Source organism: Glandiceps talaboti, chromosome 7 (assembly GCF_964340395.1).
Source record: "Glandiceps talaboti chromosome 7, keGlaTala1.1, whole genome shotgun sequence".
NCBI classification, from domain to species: Eukaryota; Metazoa; Hemichordata; class Enteropneusta; family Spengelidae; genus Glandiceps; species Glandiceps talaboti.
The window spans coordinates 2,184,044-2,207,831 of record NC_135555.1 but is presented as its reverse complement, the minus strand read 5'-3'; the positions used below and the strand labels follow the sequence as shown (position 1 = coordinate 2,207,831).

Sequence of the window (23,788 nt, the reverse complement as noted above, 5' to 3'; positions counted from 1 at the left end):
AATCCTATTGCCCGGCAAAGACTGTGGCAAGACCATTGGAACCAGCTGTAGCTGTATGGACATACATGTGATACAATATAAACTACTAGTATATAAACCCAACTGAATGCTAAATCCCCCAGCGGCCTTGTTTTGACAACGAAAGCATTGAATATTTTGTACATATATGAAGTATACCATTATAGTTGTACGCGGATATTTCTTCATGTATTATTTGAAATAATTCACATAGGACTGAACACGTTACCCTTATCCCATAAGTGCAAATAACATATGCCATATCCGCAACTGATGGACGGGGATTCTGACCTTGCAGATTACTAGGACTGGAGCTTGGCGGAACTTCGTCCTTTAGCTCCATGACTAAAACATTGCTATGCATTAGCATTGAACAGTTGCGAAAGTTCATTTGATTTGTTAACAAAATAATTACTTGTCAATGATGTAACAGTTTATTTATCACTTGCAGTTGTTAGCTGCATATTCTATTTCAGCATGGTGATGTCAAGTACTACTAATTCAGACGTAGAATATCTATGTACCGATATAATGTTTTTTTATTTAGTCTTATGCACTGTATTTATTGTCTTAGATTTAGTATATCGCACACATGTACAACCACAATTTGGTGTGATTCTTTATCAGTGTTATCGAATGAACAAATTCAGAAATAGAAACAGAATCCATATTGTTTGTGTTGAGAATAAACGGTTTGTCTTTCAAGCTTCGAGTTTCAATACGCTTGTCATTTCATTTTAGCATAAGATAAAAATAAATTGTATTGATTGTCAAATTTACTGGTAGTAAAGGTTCTAAGGTTAGAATACCTTTATACCAGGACCCGTAGTGGAGGTCACCAAATATACAAATGCTGGGTATGGTTTGTACTGGGCACTAAGTAAGTAAGGGATGAATATATGGTGAGAGTTGGTCCTCTCCATGGAGGTAGGAAGTCCTTCATAATCATACCCCGTACCGTCAATTATCAATTACAATGTATCTACAAATGCCAGTCCCAACAAAACCAGTAGGTGTTTCTAGAAAAACCAAACCGTGTAGCAAGCTCTAATTAATTTACAAATGTAAAAGTAAATTTCCCTAAACCGCCTCAGTGTCATTCTATAGTTTCTAAACATAGTATCTGGTATAATTCTATTATAGAGTATTATGTTGTTATTCTACAATATAAAATAAAATAGAGTGTGCCATTTCCACACACTAATTATCATTCCACTGTAAATGTGGTCATGTCATCTTCCAAACATAGTAATTCAGTTAGTTGTCATTTGTTTTTTGTTATTTCACTGCATTTGTTATTCGTGTTAGTGTAAGCTCTTTTTTTGGATGATGGGCAACGAGACACGTAACTGCAATCATCAGAACGAATCTGAACATGTCTGTATAGCTTGTTTTAACTTGAACGGGTTTTTCGAAATATTCAAACAAACCATGTCGAGTTCCTGCTGCTAATCCAATGTGTAAAGTACGCCGTGATGGGGCGCCCTCACACACACACATCTGTACAATCCCTAAGCCGGTGACGTATCTTACAGTCCACTGCCAACCCTATGAAGAGCTTGTATGATTGTAACTGAGAGATTATCACACTCATTTATGACTTCCTACTAGTGTGTGCATGATTGAATGTTTGTCCAGTGTGATAATCTCTGAGAAGATTAGACATAAAGCAGATTTTCGCGGTAACTGATCCATGCTAATTATAAGATTAGGGATGTTTTAATTTAGATAAGAAGAGAAGCATGGACAAGGCGTCCTTATTTAGTCAATAAAGAGAGAATTACATACAGCTGAAAGAGAAAATTAGCCAGGGAAACAAGAAAAAAAAATGTATATCACCACACAAAACTCAATGAGTCAATTGATCAATATAACAGACAAAATAAGTTATATTGCACCACATAAAATGATCAATCATTCAACCAAATAATAAATCAACAATAAATCGATTGATCATCGATCGATTGATTGATCAATTACATGCTTGCTGAACCCTGTGTTAATAATTGCAATCACAGACAAGTAAGACTTGGCTGTGATTGCAATATGGCATGCCAAGTCTGTCCGCACAGCTGTTTCCATTGGCTGTACCACATACTTTGCCTAACAATAAGATTAACTGGATCGACTTTGTTTCATTGTCAACATTTGTAAAAGGTTTAGCACAAGATTAATCTCAGACCACTTTGATTATGATGAACAAAATGTTACTATGGCCTCATAAAAAAAATGTGTGGTTCCGATACGTATTGTTCACTGGTGAAATGACACAATGTATCATTCACAGTCCCGGCAAAACATTCAGTTTCCAAGCAAAAACAGAGTTCAGAACTTCCTCATACAGGAATCCAACAGCATACTATAGCAACGTTGTAGGTTTATCACAAATCAAATTCTGAAGGGCATCTTCCAGAACAGTCAAACATTGTCCCTTTTCTACCAGTATCAAAACAACTCGGATGCCACACACGATTGGATGATTATAATTGTCACCAGGTGTCCTTCATAGTATATGCAAATTCAACCGAGTTGTTTATCCACTTTCCAGCCATCTGTCGAAACATATTATGCTCATTAGATATATGTTGTCAACAACTCTGACCGGTTAATAATAAAACGAAGTATATTATTGTCCTCTTTTAGCCATTTCTACTTCGTATAAACTGTCAGATACGTCCAGTCGCTACGCCCTCATCGGCATCCTCTCTCTTAGAGGGGTTGACCGATGTGTGAGGGTGCCACGTCACGGCGTACCTTACAGACTACTACGTAATGTACGGTGTGAAAACGAGATCCATTGCGGTGAAGTGACAGATTTCTGTTCACCTCAATATACCTATCTAGCTCAACTTCAAAGCCTCTAAACTTTAATACATATACGTTCTAAAAATCCTATAAAACTTACAAATTTATTAAGTTACCTTGTTGACAGTCTAATAATTATACATGTGGTCGCTTTCTACGATCTCTGGGGAGAGAGAGAGAGAGAGAGAGAGAGAGAGAGAGAGAGAGAGAGAGAGAGAGAGAGAGAGAGAGAGAGAGAGAGAGAGAGAGAGAGAGAGAGAGAGAGAGAGAGAGAGAGAGAGAGAGAGAGAGAGAGAGAGAGAGAGAGAGAGAGAGATTTGAGACGACTTTGGGGTGTTATTCTCAGTTACTGGTGGTATTCTTCTTATAAATCATTCCTAACTATCAATTGTTATATATATTTAGAGAACCCAAACCTGGCATTTAGACATAGTATATAAATGATTCGCCTCAAAAGTCAGCAACAGTATCAAGTTGACAAATTTTTATGTGGTAACTTCAGCAGATGCCTTTGAAGACATATATTGCCATTAACAATATACTAAGTTCATTTTATGTGGAAACTCCAGCAGATGCCTTTGAAGACATATATTGCCATTAATAATATACTAAGTTCATTTTTTTTGTCTTTTTTAAATGTAAATAAATATTTTTTACAACCAGGCATTTATTTGCCACTTTATCACTTTGACGAGTAATGAACAGAGGAGTTAATAGAAATGTTTACAATTATCATTTATGATTATTTATGAATATTTCTAAAAAATAGTATGCATCAGGTCAGATATTGATTGATAATAATAGAACAAATGTTGAAAAAATACCTGACATTTCACGAAACTAAAATAATTACAAATTCACTACTCTTTGTTTTCCAAAGTGACCATGCCTATTGTTTTCCAAAATACCCCCACCCACCAAACACCACCCCACCCCACTCCACCAAACACCACTCCAGCCATTCATAAGTATATCTAATAACTCATGAGCCTCCTGTGCACTTTCTAAACATTCCATGCGATGTTCTGAGAGTCTACGTGAGTTTCTAATTTACAGTGCAATAAACGTTTATTCAGTGGGTAGATAATATTATATACGTCTGTTGGCTAGGTACACGGCAATTACCATAATGATCCATGATTATGTAATGTAGTCGAACAGCCTGATGGGAAATTTTAGTTCTCTAGATACTGATTTTTATGCATGATTACCAAATTTGGAACAAACGGTTGAAAGTCGTACTTCCAGAACTGTTTCAGTATTGTCTATCTGACTGCATTGATTTACCAATCAACACGACATATTTTAGGGCTGCTTATCTTCTACCTGCCATGACAATATATAGCGCGTTGTAAAGTTCACTGGATATCGGCAATATGTATGTTATTAATCGTGACCAGCCTTTCATAATGTACTGATGATAAACCGACAACAGTGCACAAGTAGAAGCACCAGTAACGAATGAACGGACATACCAACATATTTCAGTTAAAAGATGCCAACTAAAGGATACACCCTGTGTGCTATTTCCGAACCATCCATAGATGAATCTACAAACAACGGTTCAGAGAGTAACGATAGGATATCTTCATGTTGGAATGCTATTGCAGGAGCTTTCGCAGCTTTATGTGGCGGAATTTGCCTGTCTGTATCAGATGCGTTTCTGATGTTTGGTGTACAAAATGGAATATCTCCAAGTCAACAGCTGATGGTGAAATCCATTATCACAATAATGGTGATGATACCACTACTGGCATATCGCAAAGTAAATGTCTTGAAAATAGGCAGAAACAACCTGATCCTGAATATTATCAAAAGCAGTCTGGAAAATGGTTGTGATATTCTCTTTTATTATGCTCTTGTATGGGTTGGCCTTGGCAATGCCACTGCAATAGATTTAGGCGGTTTACCTGTGTTTACCCCTATAATAGCATTTTTTGTCATCGGAGAACGCATTGCATGTATAGACATTATCGTGATCTTTATGAACGTAGTTGGTATCATACTAATTTCTCGACCTGAATTTCTCTTTGGTTCAGTTGGAGATGGGTCTGGTCTTGGCTATATCTTCGCTGTCCTCACATCTTTAGCGTTTTCAATCGGAGCCGTGTGCTCGAGAGGAATGAGTAAAGACCTGTCAGTTTTAGTGGTTCTACTCTTCAACGGGATATGTGGTTTGATTATCAGTCAGCCTATTGCTTATATTACCAGCAAAGATTACATATATACCGCCACAGTAAATCACCCTGCTAACATCGGTTATATGGTAGGCATGGTTGGATTTTATATGATATATTGTTGGAGTTTCAACAAAGCATTACAGTTAGAAGCGGCAGGGAGGGTGATAATTCTTTTCAATATTGGGGTAGTTGTTAGTTTCCTACTTGATGTTTTTGTGTTCCATCGAGTCATACATTTGCTAAGTATAGTAGGAACATGTCTTATATTGCTTACGTCATTGGTAACCAGTCTATTGGCATGGAAGGAAAATGACAAAAAGGACACTGCAACATCAGACCAAGCATTGCTGATGAAGACAGTTTTGAATTGATACTAATGTGAGATACACAGTTATCGGGAATGAAATATACACTGAGCTTGAGTCAAATTTAGGATCCTGATTACAATCTCCATAACCAATCAAGTTGTGTCAAATTAGATATTCTCAAGTTCAAACAATCTTTACTACCAATCCTATGTCTTCATAATTGACCAATCATATGAAGGTCGATACCAAATTCGCGCCAATATGTATGGAATGTAGGAAAACCTATATAATCCCTTATTTCTGTGTGATCTGTAGGAGTTTTTGTTAGATGTCAATAAAGTACGAGTAGCTGTTCTTATAGTATTTGGTTGTGTGTGGACATCATTCCTTTCCAGAACCTGTTTCTAAACAATTGACTTATCCCACAACAGTATTTGTCTTATGCATTCTTGTAATATGACAGTTATTCGTCTCTCAAGGTAAATGAAATCTCTGACATGATGTCTTATCAATTTAATAGGCCCCAAAAAATGTTTGGTTCCGGTTATCCGATCCCACCTAGTTTTTCATTGCCGACCCTAAACTATTTTTTACGTATAGAAAATAATAATAAAATCGCAAAAATTGTGAAGTCTCACGAGAAATAGTGGATGCGGAAACTGATATCAACATAAAAAGACAACATAAAACATGTTCTTCCAATCTGTAATGGCTGTACATCTGATAGGAAGAAATAAATAACACAGAAACCATTTGGAAAACAATGAAAAACCTGAACTAGACACTCACACATGACAAAAAATAAAATAAAATAAAATAAAAAATCTACCTTCCCCACCTATTCTAAAATTGAGCGTAATCGGAATCACATTTTTTATGAGGCCATAGTAACATTTTGTTCATCATAATCAAAGTGGTCTGAGATTAAATCTTGTGCTAAACCTTTTACAAATGTTGACAATGAAAACAAGTGAATATCCCGTTAATCTTATTGTTAGGCAAAGTATGTGGTACAGCCAATGGAAACAGCTGTGCGGACAGACTTGGCATGCCATATTGCAATCACAGCCAAGTCTTACTTGTCTGTGATTGCAATTATTAACACAAGGTTCAGCAAGCATGTAATTGATCGATCGATCGATCGATCAATCGATTGTTGATTTATTATTTGGTTGAATGATTGACCGATTGAATGATCATTTTATGTGGTGCAATACAACTTATTTTGTCTGTTATATTGATCAATTGACTCACTGAGTTTTGTGTGGTGATATACAACTTTTTTTCTTCTTTCCCTGGCTAATTTTCTCTCTTTCAGCTGAATGTAATTCTCTCTTTATTGACTAAATAAAGACACCTTGTCCATTCTTCTCCTCTTATCTAAAGTAAAACACCCCTAATTTTCTCATGATAAAATTGTTTCATAAATTAAAAATTCCACATAAACACCTAATTAATCCCCCCCATCCATATGGCCACTTTATCTGCCCAAAAGTCCAAAATGTCCAAGATTCATACTTGTCATACCACCATTTTAGCACAACATTGTTTTTGTTGAGCCAGCTATACAGAGCATTGCTTTATTTACTGTGATTTGGTCAGACAGACGGTCAGTTTGGATTGGTCATAAGAAAATAAATCTGGTCACCCAAATCACTACAAGATATACACAAAACCCCAATAAAAGTAAATAATACAACATCAAAGGCAATTTATCATTTATTCTAGAGCATGAAATATACAAGAAATAGTTAATGAAATCTGACTGGAAATTTCCTAAAAATGAAAAAAAGAGTGAATTTTCATGATACCTGAGGTAGATGGGGATTTTAAATTGTTTTTCATCCTTTTTTGAAAACATGCAATCTTGATTAAATTTTAATAAATTATCACTACACACAACTATAAATTCTATTTTTCAAAAGCAACACTTTTCCTTGTCTAGTTACCATAGTTCGCTTCTTTCATCATCCAAGTTACTTAATCTTCTGGAAAATATGTACTTTACTTAATAATACTGAATTCTGAACATTGTTATACCCTTTGGTATACAACAGTTTGTGTAATGTTACATAGAATGATTCATAATATTCTAGATGTTACCAAGGAAACGTAGCAACTCATGACAAAATCAAGAACCTTGCTACTAATGATCATGTATACTATATAGAATACTTATTACCAGTACCAGGCATTATTTGACCAGTATGTCAAAAAAATATATTACCCCTTCAGTGGTGTTAGCCAGCAACTATATCCCTCGGCTTTCAGCCTATGGAAAAATTAACAAGTGAGGGTAACATACAGATCATAGTGCCCTCATGGTCAGGCAATAAGTTTTAACTACACAGTCAAGAAAGTGTTCACTAGCAGGAGGTAGGGGTTGGAAAATTACATCAAGTCAGAAGATGGAGGGGGGGGGGGGCTACAACTGAATGAAGATATCACAAATCCATTCTATCAGTAATGACAGACTAACTGGAATTACTATGTAATAAAGGAGCTAGGCAACAACTGCATATAAACAAAGGGTACTGTTGGAAGGGAGTCAACAATACCACTAGAGGGCGCTATTGATGAGGAGGTATGGCAAACCCATCATCTCAACCCATGGCCTCTTTTATGGCACCTTCCAAAACATGCCGTGAAGAGTTATTTCGAAGTTTGCGGAAGAAATAACAGCTCTGGTATGCGAGAATGGGCAAACCATACACACAAGGTTACTAGCAGGGTTGAATAGGTATATTTAGCTATCTTTATCACTTCTTTGCAGTTGTTAGCTCACTATATTATAGGAATCTTCTACATCTAGGTATCAAGAATAATTCTAGTAAATGTATACATATATCAACATCAAAAACTTACAGTACAAAATGTTCACATCAATTTTTCTCTTCACTATTTCATAAATTGAAAACAATGCACACTACCTTCAAAGATTTTTAGACTTGCAGTGACTTCATTTGACTGCAATAATATTCACATGATTTTGTATAAATCACACACATTTCAAAATTACATTATTACAATTTTAGCTTTTCACAACTTATTCATACAAAGTTCATTACATTTCATTTGGCAATATAAAAATATAGGACTTGACCGTACAAGAATTCTCAAATAACTACGTATACAACATTTAAATAGCATTTCTAGGAGGAATCAATTCATTTTAAGAAATTTATGGAAGCCAGCTATTTCATGTAATGTAAGCAAATTATAAATCTATTCCAACACTGCAGCTTTGTAGCATTTACAAGAAGTAGAATGTGCCTCGGAAATAAACTCCAACTTTTGCTGTTACTCCAACCTATTCTCAGTTAAAATCAATGAAAACAATCTGGAGTCACCATACAAAGTTTTGAAATTGAGGTCAAAATGATCTGAGCTATTTTAGAATCCAATATGGCCACTAATGATATCAGCTATCTTAGAATCCAATATGGCCACTAATGATATCAGTTATCTTAGAATCCAATATGGCCACTAATGATATCAACTATCTTAGAATCCAATATGGCCACTAATGATATCAGTTATCTTAGAATCCAATATGGCTACTAATGATATCAACTATCTCAGAATCCAACATGGCCACTAATAAAATCAGTTATCTTAGAATCCAATATAGCCACTAATGATATCAGATAACAGCTATCTTAGAATCCAATATAGCCACTAATGATATCAGATAACAGCTATCTTAGAATCCAATATGGCCACTGGCGACTATGCTAACTCTATGATGAAAATAAAAAAAAATTTGAGTTTCCTTTAAAAAAAGACAGTGAACCCCAAAATTTCTTTTCATTATTTTAACAGGACCAGGAACAATGCCAAAGTTGGAGAGTATTGAAGAACATTCATTTTCAGTGAAATATGTCCCCGAGGCAGATTCTACCTACCATGTATTTGCTTTGTTCCAATTATCTAAACAATTCTACATGTCATGACACGAGAAATGATAGAAAAAAATCAAGAAGTTGACAATATTGTACAATCTACATTATATCAATACAATTATAGAGATGTAATTACACAATAAAAAGTACATGAAATAGACTTTTACCTTCACTATCATACCCACACAATTTGACATGATATCAAAATACAAAGACTGTGTATAATGATGGTAGAAATAGTTTGACATAATCTACCACACTATGCAAATTACACTACACCAAACCACTCTACAGTGACATTTCCTGAAATAAATTACACAACTGGTATAAAACTACACATACACATCAAAATTCTATGAAATAAATAATTATGTAACAGTCTTATAATAATTGCAACCTGTTATTTGCACTACAGGGCTTTCTAGATTTTGTCTTTTAGTCAACTAAAGTAGTCACTACAAATATAGTCAATCAATTACCCCCCCCCCCCCTTAAAAAATAACAACAAAAACAAAACAAACAAAACAACAACAAAACTTTCTAACAATTTTTTTTTATCTGTGCTATCAAACTTTTAGTATTGACAGCCATGGATTGAATTTACACTTTTGTGGCACAGGAGCTGTAACGTACGGCCTTGTATTTCATTTTGCCCAATAATACAGTTAGCTGTACTGTTTTGTAAAACATGTGTTTGGTGATAAAGCCAACCTTTGTAAAATTAATCTGATTACTTTATCATGACAACGTTTCTTGGTATGGGCCTAAATTTCTAACTGGATTGATAATCATGGTACAAACACAATTAGTTTGTCTTGACTGATAGCTCTTGCCAATGGATTAAATCATCTGCTAATATTGTTGAACTAAAGCTACCAGCTGTTTATAATATTTGAACCTCTAACTTTGGAGTATTTTGCACTGATAAATATAGCTTAGTGAGACAGCTTCTTTGTCTTTTAACACACTTTCAATGCCTGATAATATCTTTCCTAGTGATACACTTTGTACTTCTTACCGACAACATTACATTTTGACCTTATTAATGCACAAGAATACCTGTCACATCTCTTATAATAAAACTACTAGACAGGTGAAATTTTTCATTAAATTTTTCTGGGTACTATCACTACACTACTTGTGCGTTTTGAAATCTTAAATGTGATTGGTTCATACCAAGTAAATTGAATTTTGAAATTTGATTGGTTCAAATTTGAATTCTGAATTCTAAAATTTGATTGGTTTATACCAAGTAATTTGAATTCTGACATTTGATTGGTTCAAATTTGAATTCTGAAATTTGATTGGTTAACACCAAGTCAATATAAGTATAAGATTTAATACTGTTCATCCGTGACCCTACAAAATACAATCCTTTCAAAATGACTGCCAGTGGCACTGAAGCACGACTGGTTCCTACGAGAAAATTCATCTGCTATGAGAGAAATCACAATTTAGGAAATTAAATGTATTTAATTTTGGAGTAACTACAAAAATAGTTGTAGTCAAATCTATGTTATGTGCTCTAATTTGAAAGTATAGTATACATTAGTACATTTACATGTAATTTGAGTCAATGTCCTGTCTACGTCTAAGTCATACTTTGACAATTTTAAACCTAATTTGTGAGTGAATTCAGATTCTTGAAATTTTGATGTACATATCCATTCACATATGTAGACATTAACCAAGAATTCTAACCTAAATACAATAAGTGCATAAGATTATACCCTACCAGACCAGGTCAACATGTCTACAACAGACTAGGATACAAGTGTGGTTTAAATCTTGCCCAAGTACTTGAGTTGACTTTCATTTTAAGTTGACCAGCTAATCACTGATGATCAGTTAAAAATTTGCCCTGAACAATACCCCCCCCCCCCCATAGCAATATCAAGCAATATATAAATCTTAAATGCACTCTCCAAACCTTTGCTTAGTTGTGCAAACAATGCTATTTTTATCATGAATCTTTAAATACAATCTGAAGTATAATATCTGTTCATTAACTTACTCTAATTACACAAACATTCCATTTTATAAGACAATTCTTAAAGTACCTGAATTTACAGGTAATTTAATATTTGATTTCATTTTGGTTCTAATTATCTCGCAACAAGGAAATAAATGTACTTTTTACATTTTCAAATCTAACTTATTTTGTCTAGGCTTTGGAGGTCTTATTGTTATGGTAATGCTGTTGTATGTTTGTATCTTTTTGTGGTGATGATAGCAGCTTTGACAGTTCTGGCGGTGGAGAGGGTGGAAGTGGTGATAGTGATTAGTTGGTGGTTATGATGGGAGGAGTGGTGGCAGCAGTAACAACAGTAATGGTGTTTGGGTGATGATGGTGGTGATAATAGTGATGTTTGTATGGTGGTGGTGATGATGATGGAGGTGTTTGGATGGTAGTGGTGATGGTTGGGTGATGATGGTAGGAGATATAGCCGTGTTACTTGTTATGGGTGTATCACAAACATGACTGTAACATAACATAACATTCCAATTAAGACCTCTGTACACAAATCAAGAAAATGAAAATGTACTTGAAAACAAAAACTTTGAGTAGATTTCTAATACTGACAACAGAACATCCAGGGAGGAGCACCATAGGAGAACTTGCTTCTCAAAATCAAAGAAAATCTAAAAATTTCCAGTTACATAGAAAAAACCATTGATTTCAATATTGAACATGATCCTTGATGTTATTCTTACATACATTACTAAATTCAAACCTGCTGGCTGAAAAACACACTTCAGACACAATACAATATATTGTAAAAACTTTTCCATCCCACAGCACAAATACATTTTGTTTAAATTTACACCAAACTTTATAACATCTACATTTTGTAGTACGGTAGCTGTTTTAAGATATGACATTTGTGCCATGCTGCAGGCCAAAGAAAGAAGCCTGACAGGCTGAACAACACGATGTACAAGCCGTGAAAAAACACCAGTGTATTTGCTTGATCATGGTAAGCATAAGACAAGTGTCAAGCAATACAATGTATCAGTGACTTATCAAAACATAAACATCACAGGAGCCGGTATCCCATAATTCTGTTCACTGATAGAACACTACACATAATGATATTGGGTATGACTGTTACTGTTACATTATAACTTCCACAGATATAAACAAAGCTAAAGGGATAAAAGTATCACATGAACCTACATAAGAGGCACATCTTATTGTTTTAGTATCAGTTTCTTTGGCTCACTTTATGCAATTAAATGCACCGGTGTTTTTTCGCTAGTTGTATCTTACAGACTTCGTTTGTAGAGTTACATACTGTATTCAACATGATACATCTAAATGCACTGGTGTTTTTTTGCTAGTTGTATCTCACAGACTTCGTTTGTAGAGTTACATACATTACTATATTCAACATGATACATCTAAATACACTGGTGTTTTTTTGCTAGTTGTATCTTACAGACTTTGTTTGTAGAGTTACATACTGTATTCAACATGATACATCTAAATGCACTGGTGTTTTTTTGCTAGTTGTATCTTACAGACTACGTTTGTAGAGTTACATACTGTCACAAGGTGAATTTTGTAAAGTATACTAGACTGACCCTTAGTCGGTCGATATCCCGTTTATGTAGATTTAATAGGATGGTTGGTGGCTATTAGCATATTAGAGTACAGGTGGTTGGTGGTAGATAGGGCACTATACAAAGGTCTGAAAACCCGTCCTCGTGGGAACGGATCACTTCTGCTTCGACGGCTGACGACCGAACATCATCATGGTTGGAGCCTTGCTGGTTGTTGTTGCTGTATGGACCCTGAAAGTGTACACTAACTGTGCACTGTAGAACTTCATGGAATCCTGCTACGGGCTGGCATGCTGAAACGCTAACGGCAACCCAAACAACAGTGTGTGACTGCTTCGGATTCGCTCGACGAAAGTAATTCGATAGCACCGAACTTGTAAGTAATTCACGCGAACAACGCGGACGTGCACGTGTCGGGAGACAACCTGAACTCTTAGTTGTGACTTTAATTAAGTTGCCACCACCAACCTTTAACTTAACCTTTAACTCTTGTTACATGCAATGTACTAGAACTTATTTAATTCTTTAGTCTTACTGAGTGTTGTACATTATTTTTTGACTTGCGTTAACATAACAAAGTACTTTAAGTGAAACCTGTGACCCCGTGTGTATGCGTGCATTCTTTTCCTTAGAAACGGTTGGTTCCCCACCCTCTAGACTGCAATTACGCCACAAAACCCACTCGGTTATCTTGACACATACTGTATTCAACATGATACATCTAAATACACAAAATTATTCTGATGTATTCCATTATGTCTAATGATTCTAAAACTCTCTTGTTATTTGTAAACAAAGAAAACTTAAACTTTGTAAAGAGAAAAAGTCTATTCACTAAACATTCAAATTACAGGATCAAAAAGCAAATTACTGGTATGAAAATTTGCCACCAAATTTGAAGAAATTATGTACAGAACCTTAACTTTAATATTAACTCATTAATGAGAATCAGTTTTTCTGGCCTGATCAGGAATTCAAATAGAAAATAATAAAACTTTGTGAATTGTTGATATTTCTACTTGGTTGCTATGGTAATGACTGTCTACTTACGTGTGATCATAATTCTGTGTATTTCTAATTTTATCAATCAATTTCATTTGGGTATTCCATGACTTATCGGAAAGATTTCAGGACAGACTATAAAATTTGTACTATGTATATGAATTGACAATTTCGACAATCGTTTGGTATATGTATTGATTTCTAGAGGTCAATCCTTCAGACACAACCAACTGTGCTTACAACACCAAGAGACAATTTTTAATACCATCAATTGACATTACGTACAGTATACTAGGATAGTTTCATTTAGTCTTTTCTAGGTTATATGTAAATACATATATTATCATTCGAGTCAAAAAAATGACAAACTTAGCTTGTGCCACTTTAATATAACCGTTCATGGTAATGCGGAATTAAAATGTCTAAAGTCATGCATAAATAGTACCTACTTAATTCTATAGTAGTATATTTCTAACTTCAAATACATGCCTATCTTTTGATTCGGTTATTTACAGAGATAACAATCTTCACCACTTCAATTGCGAACTTACATTCAACAACAGATTTGCACAATTATTTTGTTTTGATGTGACCAAATTATCAAAAAAAATGTTGACATACAATATGAGGTAAAATGTGTCATGTGTTTCTCTCTCATATCAAAAAAACCATGAATCTGAGACCCAGAATAAATGATGAATTTCTCATGTACTTAATATAATTATTAGATTACATACATGACAAAGTTGATGATTATTGCAATTAGTTGCAGTAGCAGTAGTGGTGGTTGTGTCGGTGTCGTTGTCATTGCAGTAGTACTAATAGTAGTAGTAGTAGTGGTAATAGTGGTAGTAGTGGTAGTAGTTGTAGTAGTAGTAAAAGTAGTAAAATCGATTTAAATCTATTTGAATCTAATACAAAATAATCACAATTCAGAGTGTGTGTGATGAGCAGTCATGTCATCTTCAAAAGTATTATTGTGCAGTATTTTTGTCTTGAAAGTACCTTCATCTCGTTTGTTTAACACTGAAATAGCACTAATCTGTGACGTTTCTTTCTTCCATGATTCTACTTATCAACGTCATACAATCTACCACATGATTTGACCCCTTAAGTGTGTCATATATGCCAGTAGATCCTCTAAGTTGTTCATCTTTATATTAAATTCAACAGATTGGATTTGAAATCTATTCTGTGTCATAGGTAATATTATATGTGTTGACTTCAATACAAATCAGATTAAGTGCATGAGAAGTTTGACTTTTATTCTGGGTCTGAGACAAAGATGATTACCAGTTAGTGTCAAACTGAAATAATATCTTCTCAAAGGCTATCTCTAAATCTGCCAGCTATTCCTACAGCAAATAATACAACAATTGAAGAAGCTACAATTCTGAGGAAGCCAGGAACAGATGGAAGCATCTTTTCTAAAGTACTTAATTCACTGGGAAGAGCAGGAACATCCTGGAATGAAAGAAAAGATTTTAAAGTTAAGTTTTGAGATTCTAAATGACTTAAACATAGGTATACTGTGGTAGAATAACACCACTAGTTTGCATTTTGATAGAATTGGTACAAATGGTGTGTTGCCATGAGTACCAAGTATGTTTTCATTCTGATGTCTTCCTGTTGGTAGACATGTAATAGCACTATTTTGAAATGTTTCGCCCCAGGCTGCACGCTCACTATAGGTATGTTGCAGCCACTTCTGTTTTGTGGTTGTAATCAATTGTGTTCGCAATTGTGTTCGCAATAGTGTGTGCAGCAGCATGTGGAAAGTGATCTAGCAAAAGCACTTATAAGTTCCTGTCTTAAAAAATATACACCTTATAATATATAGATATATATTAGTTGTATTCAGTATTTCAAAAAGAAATAATCTTGAGCAATATTGTGATGACAGTCATATGCTCAACTCAGTTTTCCAAAATTACTTTCGCTAGATTGTGTACCGCATACCGTGGCATGCACTATCATGGATGTAATCGATTATGATCACAAAACGAAAGTGACTGTGACCTACCTAGAATGATGAGTAATGCCACCAGCTGCTAAACATTTCAAAATAGTGCTGTTAGTTTCAATGTTGAAATGCGTCTCTTCTTAGGCACACAAAACAATGATATGGTGTAATGTGAGACTACAATCTATCTTGGTATTGCACATATCCAATCATGTCAGCACAGAATTTGATTGTGAGTTCACAGATTATACTTTGACCATTTAGCCTTCAGTTAGGTTTCATCTGTCAGGTTATTATAATTACTGTAAGTGGGCTAGTCCACTGCTATTCTGGATTGTTGGATGTAGGGGTGTCCAACCTTTCCAATGAAAATTTCTCTTCCTCATAGTTTTACATGTATCCCCTGCCCACTCCAAGTGCCTTCCTAAATTAACAGACTATGGCATTGTGCTACAAATTTGTTATATTATTAGCAACAATGAAAGGCATACCTCTGACTCTGGTTCTTCTTGCCAGATTTCATCTTCACCTATCCTCCCTAATGAATGTAATACCTGTAAATTGTGCACAGCAAAGAAACAAAACTTACTCAAAACATTCATTCTTAGTTTTTACAATAGTATTTTACACCATGCTAGGGGGTCAAATTTGAATAAGGCAGTCAACTTATTTTCAGACTCGCCTACAGTAATGCAAGTGTAGTGGAAATCATGGTGATGGCCAACAAATGAAATGACTCAGTGCTATTCTTATGACATGACTAGGTGGTCAAATTTTATGTCAGGTGCTATACCAAGAATTCTCAGCACATTGAGGATACTTTTTTATGGGTTGCACAAAAATCATCACTTTCATAATTTTACTCATTTTAGTAGAACACCAAAAGAAAGACCACACATACAAATCACAAAAGATTGTAACTGATCGATGTATGTTTCTTCTCAAATGCGAAAATCTCTCTGAGATTTTGTAATGTGGGAACCTCATATTTTCCTTTGACATTTGTTAACACATACGATGCAACAAATGAACAGTATACAATATTAGTAGTATGGATAGCAAGCAACATCTAGTATGTGTTTCCTTACTTCTCTGGCAGCTCTTTCACCGGCCTGTACAGCACCATCCATATAACCCCTCCATACTGTGGCAGTCTCTGTACCAGCAAAGTACACGTGTCCATGTGATTCTCTCAAAGTCCTTGTATGAAGAAAAGAAAGAATTAACTTTCTGATCATATCTTCTCTTTCATTGCCGTATACAGTTATTATACTTGGCCTAGTATGAAAGGACCCTAATCCTGTAAGATTTAAGTTGCTGTATTAATCTAGCTCAGTTGTATAAAAGCCCCCCCCCCCCCCATGAAGATAGTCACAAGATGATTTTGATAAGCACAAGTAATAGCAAAGTTTTCAATTATTCACATAATTCTTGCTTGAATACTAACAAAGCTGATCCAATGGGTTAAGTGTACCTTTTGATGAAAGGTTGCCCTCTAGTGTCATCATATTGAAATAAACTTTACTTTGTTTATCATTCACGTACATCTCCTTTTCCAAGATTCAAATATCATAGGATTTGTTAAAATTTTCCTGTACCACATCACAAAATATGTTATTTATCAAATGCAATCGTTATGATTTTCTTTTTTCTGCTGTACATTCCAACAACACCAGAGGGCGCTTTACATACTCTAACATACAAGCCCTTCTTTACCTGCCATATTTATTTAGGAATCCAATTGGAAACAGCCCTATACAGCCTTTAGAATATTCATCATCTATCCAGCTGTATTCTATGAAATGTTTTGGCTGAAAATAAACAACAGAAATATTTCAATATTTTGACTTTGGTGTCATGATATAGTTTTGCCTATGAGGATTCAAATTGTCAAGGACTACAACATAAATCGTTCTGGTTGACTCACACAATGATTTGAACTTAGTGTAAACATGAACATGGAACTTTGTAGAAATATTGTCAATAAGACAAGAACCAACTAATTAGATTTTGTTGGACACTCGATGCTACAATCCATATTTTTTTTAGAAGAATTTAGTTAATCCATGACATTAATACCATAAGCAATTGAGCTCCAACTATAGAGGGCATCCTTCTTTGGTTTTTGAATAGTGTTGGTGGAGTTACTTGGTACGCTCTCTACCATGTGCCTTCTGCAAAAGTAGCTGAACATAAATAGCTGAGTATAGGCAGTTGTTTTTACAACTACTTGCCATCACCTATATACCGATGTAGTCAGTATTTTTAGCATATTATATCTAGCAGCACACTGCAGCACATCAATGTGGAATCCAAAATAATATCAAATATAATCAATATCAAACTCACATGTAATGCATCTTCACTCTGAAACAGGTCGGCAAAATGTTGGCATATTTGATACCTCCTATAAAGAAGCAGAAAGTTGTAAAAAGTCAACACAAATCATGTATTATCAGATGAAGTACAATATATCTTCAAAAATTTAATTTGTATTACAAGGTTTCTTCAAAATGTTAACATTTAATATAGTATAACTAGTGTAGAGTCAGTATGTGATCATTGCATTGGTATTATTCTGTAATATCATATTGGTTTGTTCATTTTAAGAAAAAATGAGTAACCTAAGGGGCCTTGTCACTATGAGTCAAAGACAAGTAGTGACATAACCCTATGAGTATTTTCTGACAGGCTGAAGAAAAACCATTGGAGACTAAAAATAATTAAGAATAGAATAGAATGACCTGAGTATAAATTCCATATTTTCAGTTAAAACACATACAACTTGGCTTGTATGTGGCATAATGAAATTACCTTAGCCTGTTTGCAACATTGTTGTGTACCTTTGTTAGTTGTCATATGATATGGTAGTTAAAAGAGTAACAAAACAGTGTAAACTATTGTGGAATATGATGGCTATTCCAAGTAACACAACAGCGTCATAAACAGGGTACTTAGGTATGAGTGGTAACACTTTTTCGAAGTCACACAGAAAACGACTCCCTAATATGTATACGTATAGTTCAGTAGCCTGTTAATCAGTAATGTATGCAGTGTGGGCGCCCTCACACACCAGTCTATCCCTTCAAAGACCAGTCTGTTGAGGGTGGAATGACATGATGAACCAGCCTATCCCTTCAAAGACCAGTCTGTTGAGAGTGGAATGACATGATGTAGCTTACAATTACTTAGATACAGCTAATATTGTTACCTGTCTTCAGGTGAAAGACTTGCCAACAGTCTAGCATTGTTTCCTCCAATTAAACTGCAAACAAACAAACAAAAGATAATTCTAAGTTATGATAGTGATGAACCATGAAAAGCATTCACTAATTAATGACAGGGTCACAAAATGAATTTAAGCATTTAGGGTGTACCTTTTCTCGTATTCAAAAATATACATGTAGAATTCTACTTAATACTGAAGCATACTTAATTATCCCCTGTAACTGACTTTACTTAAACTATACTAATAGTATTATGATATAACTTAAAGCAATGAGGCAATAACGTAATTTATTGAATGTATAAAAATATATTGAGGAAATCGTATTATGCCATGAACTGTTCTAACAACATCAGTAGACAATTGTTTGTGTAATCTTGGAAAGATACATATTTCCTTACCCTATTAGTGCTGGATGTGTGCCATCTGGTTTTGTGCCATCAAATGTAGCAGGAATCAAACCATCACTTATTGAAAATCCATTTAATCCTACAAGGAGAAAAGGAAATAAACTCAGTACATCAATCATGTGACACTACTTCATATACCTGAAATAAACCCAGTACATCAATCAGGTGACACTACTTCATATACCTGAAATAAACCCAGTACATCAATCAGGTGACATTACTTCATATACCTGAAATAAACCCAGTACATCAATCAGGTGACACTACTTCATATACCTGAAATAAACCCAGTACATCAATCATGTGAAACTACTTCATATACCTGAAATGAACTCAGTACATCAATCAGGTGACACTACTTCATATACCAGAAATGAACCCAGTACATCAATCAGGTGACACTACTTCATATACCTGAAAATTGCAATTGCAACATGTGAATACACTAGTCAAGCAAATTTCATGATGACATGGCAGTGTTGTCCATTCCCCATACCAAAACAAGGCAAATCAAATCTTTTTTATCAACAAATTTAATTTCTTTTGAGCAAAGTACTCTACTGAACAATTGTATCTTACACTTTCTACCAATATCTGCTGTTAAATAGCACTCCTAGTGGCCAAACTATGAAATCTTGTATCTTTCTGTGCCCCTGAATCTGAATATCAGACTGTCCAGACACATTTAGTTACATAATACTGAATGTTGTCATGTCTATATTTTGCTTGAATAACAAAACACATATTGGCAAGTTCAGTTTTACAGAACAATATTAGACTTTTACTTTGGGAGGTATGCATCATTTAGGTGTTACAGAGCTGAAGACATAAAAATGCATTAGTACATTGTAAAATAGACTCTGTCACAATAATGTGACGTTGTTTGTGCTCCACAGTGCTATCTTTCACTTAGGGACAATGGCACACTGTCACATAAAGTCAATACATTTTTTTTTTCAAAGCCTTCTCCACTTTGTCATTTATACACATACAACAAGTAGTACAATGTAGGTGATGAATAGTTATGCAAACGTAATGTTTTAATGATAGGTCAGTGATCTTTGCAGACATTAAGACTTCCTTTTAGCAAGTGTATGTAGTGTCTAGTAATTACATTCCTATTGACATAATATCTACATACAGAAAACACTAGATTCCTCCCCCACTACTACTATCAATAGGCTGTCTATACTGCACTACACCACATTACACTATTATGCTATACTTTACTATACTATACTGTACTGTACTGTACTGTACTGTACTGTACTGTACTGTATAATTCGTTACATTACGTTCAGCAAAAAAAAGTCTTAAGGCGAAAAATTGCAGGTTTATACAGTATGTGCAGGGTTTCAAGATTTCCATGAAAATTCAAACTTAAGGTGAGGAACCTATATATAAACTTTGCATTTTCAGAACATCGTTCATTAAAATGGATTTCGTTCTTAGGAAAAATAGCCCAGTGACTTGCGGTATTTGACACAGCATACTGTATTTTCAGAATGTTACTGTCAAACTGAATAGTCAAGTCTCTAGGCTATAGGAAAAGTGAATTTTGACAGAGGAAAAGAAGGGTGAACACTGCCATAAATTACCTTGGTCTCTCCAGAATGCATTCTCATAGAATGCATACACTTTGTAACCTGCTCCAACTGACTTCTTTAGGTAGATTTCTTCTAGCATCTAAAATGAAAAATACAAAATGTGTGACATGTTATATACAGGGGAAAGGATTGATAAGGAGTTGTAGGTTTGAAGTATAACATGGCTAAATTTTGAAATTATTGCTTTATGGTTACCACTAACTTTTCTTGTGTGTGTGTGTGTGTGTGTGTGTGTGTGTGTGTGTGTGTGTGTGTGTGTGTGTGTGTGTGTGTGTGTGTGTGTGTGTGTGTGTGTGTGTGTCTGTGTGTGTGTGTATGTGTGTGTGTATGTGTCTGTGTGTATGTCTCTGTGTATGTATGTATGTATGTATGTATGTATGTATATGTGTGTGTTTGTGTGTGTATGTATGTATGTGTGTGTGTGTGTCTGTCTGTCTGTCTGTCTGTCTGTCTGTGTGTGTGTGTCTGTGTGTATGTGTGTCTGTGTCTGTGTGTGAGTCAGGGATTGTTATGTGTTAGGGGTTCTTTAATGGAGTGATTCTTACCTTGTCTTTTGCAAAAGGCAGTACTGGTTGAAAGGCAATCTCAGTCACTAGAATAGGTGGGATGGCAAGTACAACATGGTCTGCCTATTAAGAGCAATGCAAATACATGTAAATATGTCAAACGTTGCAGATTTTGTCGGTTATCTTTTATTTCTATGTATATTTGTTTTGGGGGTCCACGTTTATAGCTGTTCCTCACCTATGTGGACTGCCTGACTTTTGTAAATGTTAAATAAATAAATAAATAAATAAATAAATAAATAAATAAATAAATAAATAAATAAAAGTCTATGAAAACCACTTTCAGCTTTTAGAAAACTGAACCTCATACATACACTGTAAAACCATCTATTTTGTGTTTAAACTTACCATATAAATTTTTCCAGATTTTGTGGTTACCTTTACACCATCATCATTCTGTGTAAGTGCCGTTACACAACTATTTAGAAAGACTTTATCTGGAATACAACAAGAAGTTGTGAAATTAAAATCCAAACACTGACAGCTGGTGAGAATTTATTGGATAGGGGTAAGGTTCTTATATCATTTCTCTGGTGGATCACTTTCAAACAGTTGTCAAGACAAAATGTGACATGTGACAAATTCTGCAGAAATGATTAAAGGGGCACAAGCTGTTTTTGTACATATTTTGGGTGTAACTTTTACTCATATTTAAAAGGTACTTTCAGTATTTTACTTACTGAAAAATACTTAACTATCATTTGTAACTGACAGAACTCAAACCGAGTATTAAGATATAGCTTATAAACGATGCGATGACATAATTTTTAATAATATTGAGGGAGGCCCTACTTTACAATCCACTATTCTAGCAATTTCAGAAGACAATTGTAATGTCAGAGAAAGCATGCCATGACATTAACATTATACTAGTCTGGTTTTAGGATTTTATGAAAGTATTTTCACTTGAATAAAAAGCTTAACATCTCAGCATGTACCACTTTAAGGCCACTAAGAGATAAGTATACATCTCAGATGGCTGTACATAGCATGATATGTATACATCTCAGATGGCTGTACATAGAATGATATGTATACATCTCAGATGGCTGTACATGGAATGATATGTATACATCTCAGATGGCTGTACATGGAATGATATGTATACATCTCAGATGGCTGTACATAGAATGATATGTATACATCTCAGATGGCTGTACATATAATGATATGTATACATCTCAGATGGCTGTACATGGAATGATATGTATACATCTCAGATGGCTGTACATAGAATGATATGTATACATCTCAGATGGCTGTACATAGAATGATATGTATACATCTCAGATGGCTGTACATAGAATGATATGTATACATCTCAGATGGCTGTACATGGAATGATATGTATACATCTCAGATGGCTGTACATAGAATGATATGTATACATCTCAGATGGCTGTACATGGAATGATAAGTATACATCTCAGATGGCTGTACATGGAAGGATATGTTATACATCTCAGATGGCTGTACATAGAATGATATGTATACATCTCAGATGGCTGTACATGGAATGATATGTATACATCTCAGATGGCTGTACATAGAATGATATGTATACATCTCAGATGGCTGTACATGGAATGATATGTATACATCTCAGATGGCTGTACATAGAATGATAAGTATACATCTCAGATGGCTGTACATAGAATGATATGTATACATCTCAGATGGCTGTACATAGAATGATAAGTATACATCTCAGATGGCTGTACATGGAATGATATGTATACATCTCAGATGGCTGTACATAGAATGATATGTATACATCTCAGATGGCTGTACATAGAATGATATGTATACATCTCAGATGGCTGTACATAGAATGATAAGTATACATCTCAGATGGCTGTACATGGAATGATATGTATACATCTCAGATGGCTGTACATGGAATGATATGTATACATCTCAGATGGCTGTACATAGAATGATATGTATACATCTCAGATGGCTGTACATAGAATGATATGTTATACATCTCAGATGGCTGTACATGGAATGATGAGTATACATCTCAGATGGCTGTACATGGAATGATATGTATACATCTCAGATGGCTGTACATGGAAGGATATGTTATACATCTCAGATGGCTGTACATAGAATGATAAGTATACATCTCAGATGGCTGTACATGGAATGATAAGTATACATCTCAGATGGCTGTACATAGAATGATATGTATACATCTCAGATGGCTGTACATAGCATGATATGTATACATCTCA

At 34.8% G+C, this 23,788-nt stretch overlaps 2 protein-coding genes across 2 annotated transcripts in view; one reads left to right on the top strand and one right to left on the bottom strand.

The window, feature by feature from the left end:
* Positions 1-4,318: 4,318 nt before the first annotated feature.
* Positions 4,319-5,374, top strand: LOC144437365 (solute carrier family 35 member G1-like). Its single transcript, XM_078126289.1, has one exon. It carries the CDS (start codon positions 4,319-4,321, stop codon positions 5,372-5,374), a length of 1,056 nt encoding a protein of 351 aa, XP_077982415.1.
* Positions 5,375-15,054: 9,680 nt separating this feature from the next.
* Positions 15,055-23,788, bottom strand: part of LOC144437875 (amine oxidase [flavin-containing] B-like) — a 53,814-nt gene continuing 45,080 nt past the window's right edge. The window contains exons 12-21 of the mRNA XM_078126909.1: positions 21,900-21,988; positions 21,531-21,614; positions 20,977-21,064; positions 19,370-19,457; positions 18,954-19,007; positions 18,092-18,149; positions 17,459-17,553; positions 16,831-16,942; positions 16,234-16,296; positions 15,055-15,243 (exon numbers count right to left, since the gene is read on the bottom strand). Coding sequence (XP_077983035.1) covers positions 15,103-15,243; positions 16,234-16,296; positions 16,831-16,942; positions 17,459-17,553; positions 18,092-18,149; positions 18,954-19,007; positions 19,370-19,457; positions 20,977-21,064; positions 21,531-21,614; positions 21,900-21,988 — 872 coding nt within the window. The 3' untranslated portion in view covers positions 15,055-15,102. The remainder of the gene's footprint in view (positions 15,244-16,233; positions 16,297-16,830; positions 16,943-17,458; positions 17,554-18,091; positions 18,150-18,953; positions 19,008-19,369; positions 19,458-20,976; positions 21,065-21,530; positions 21,615-21,899; positions 21,989-23,788) is intronic.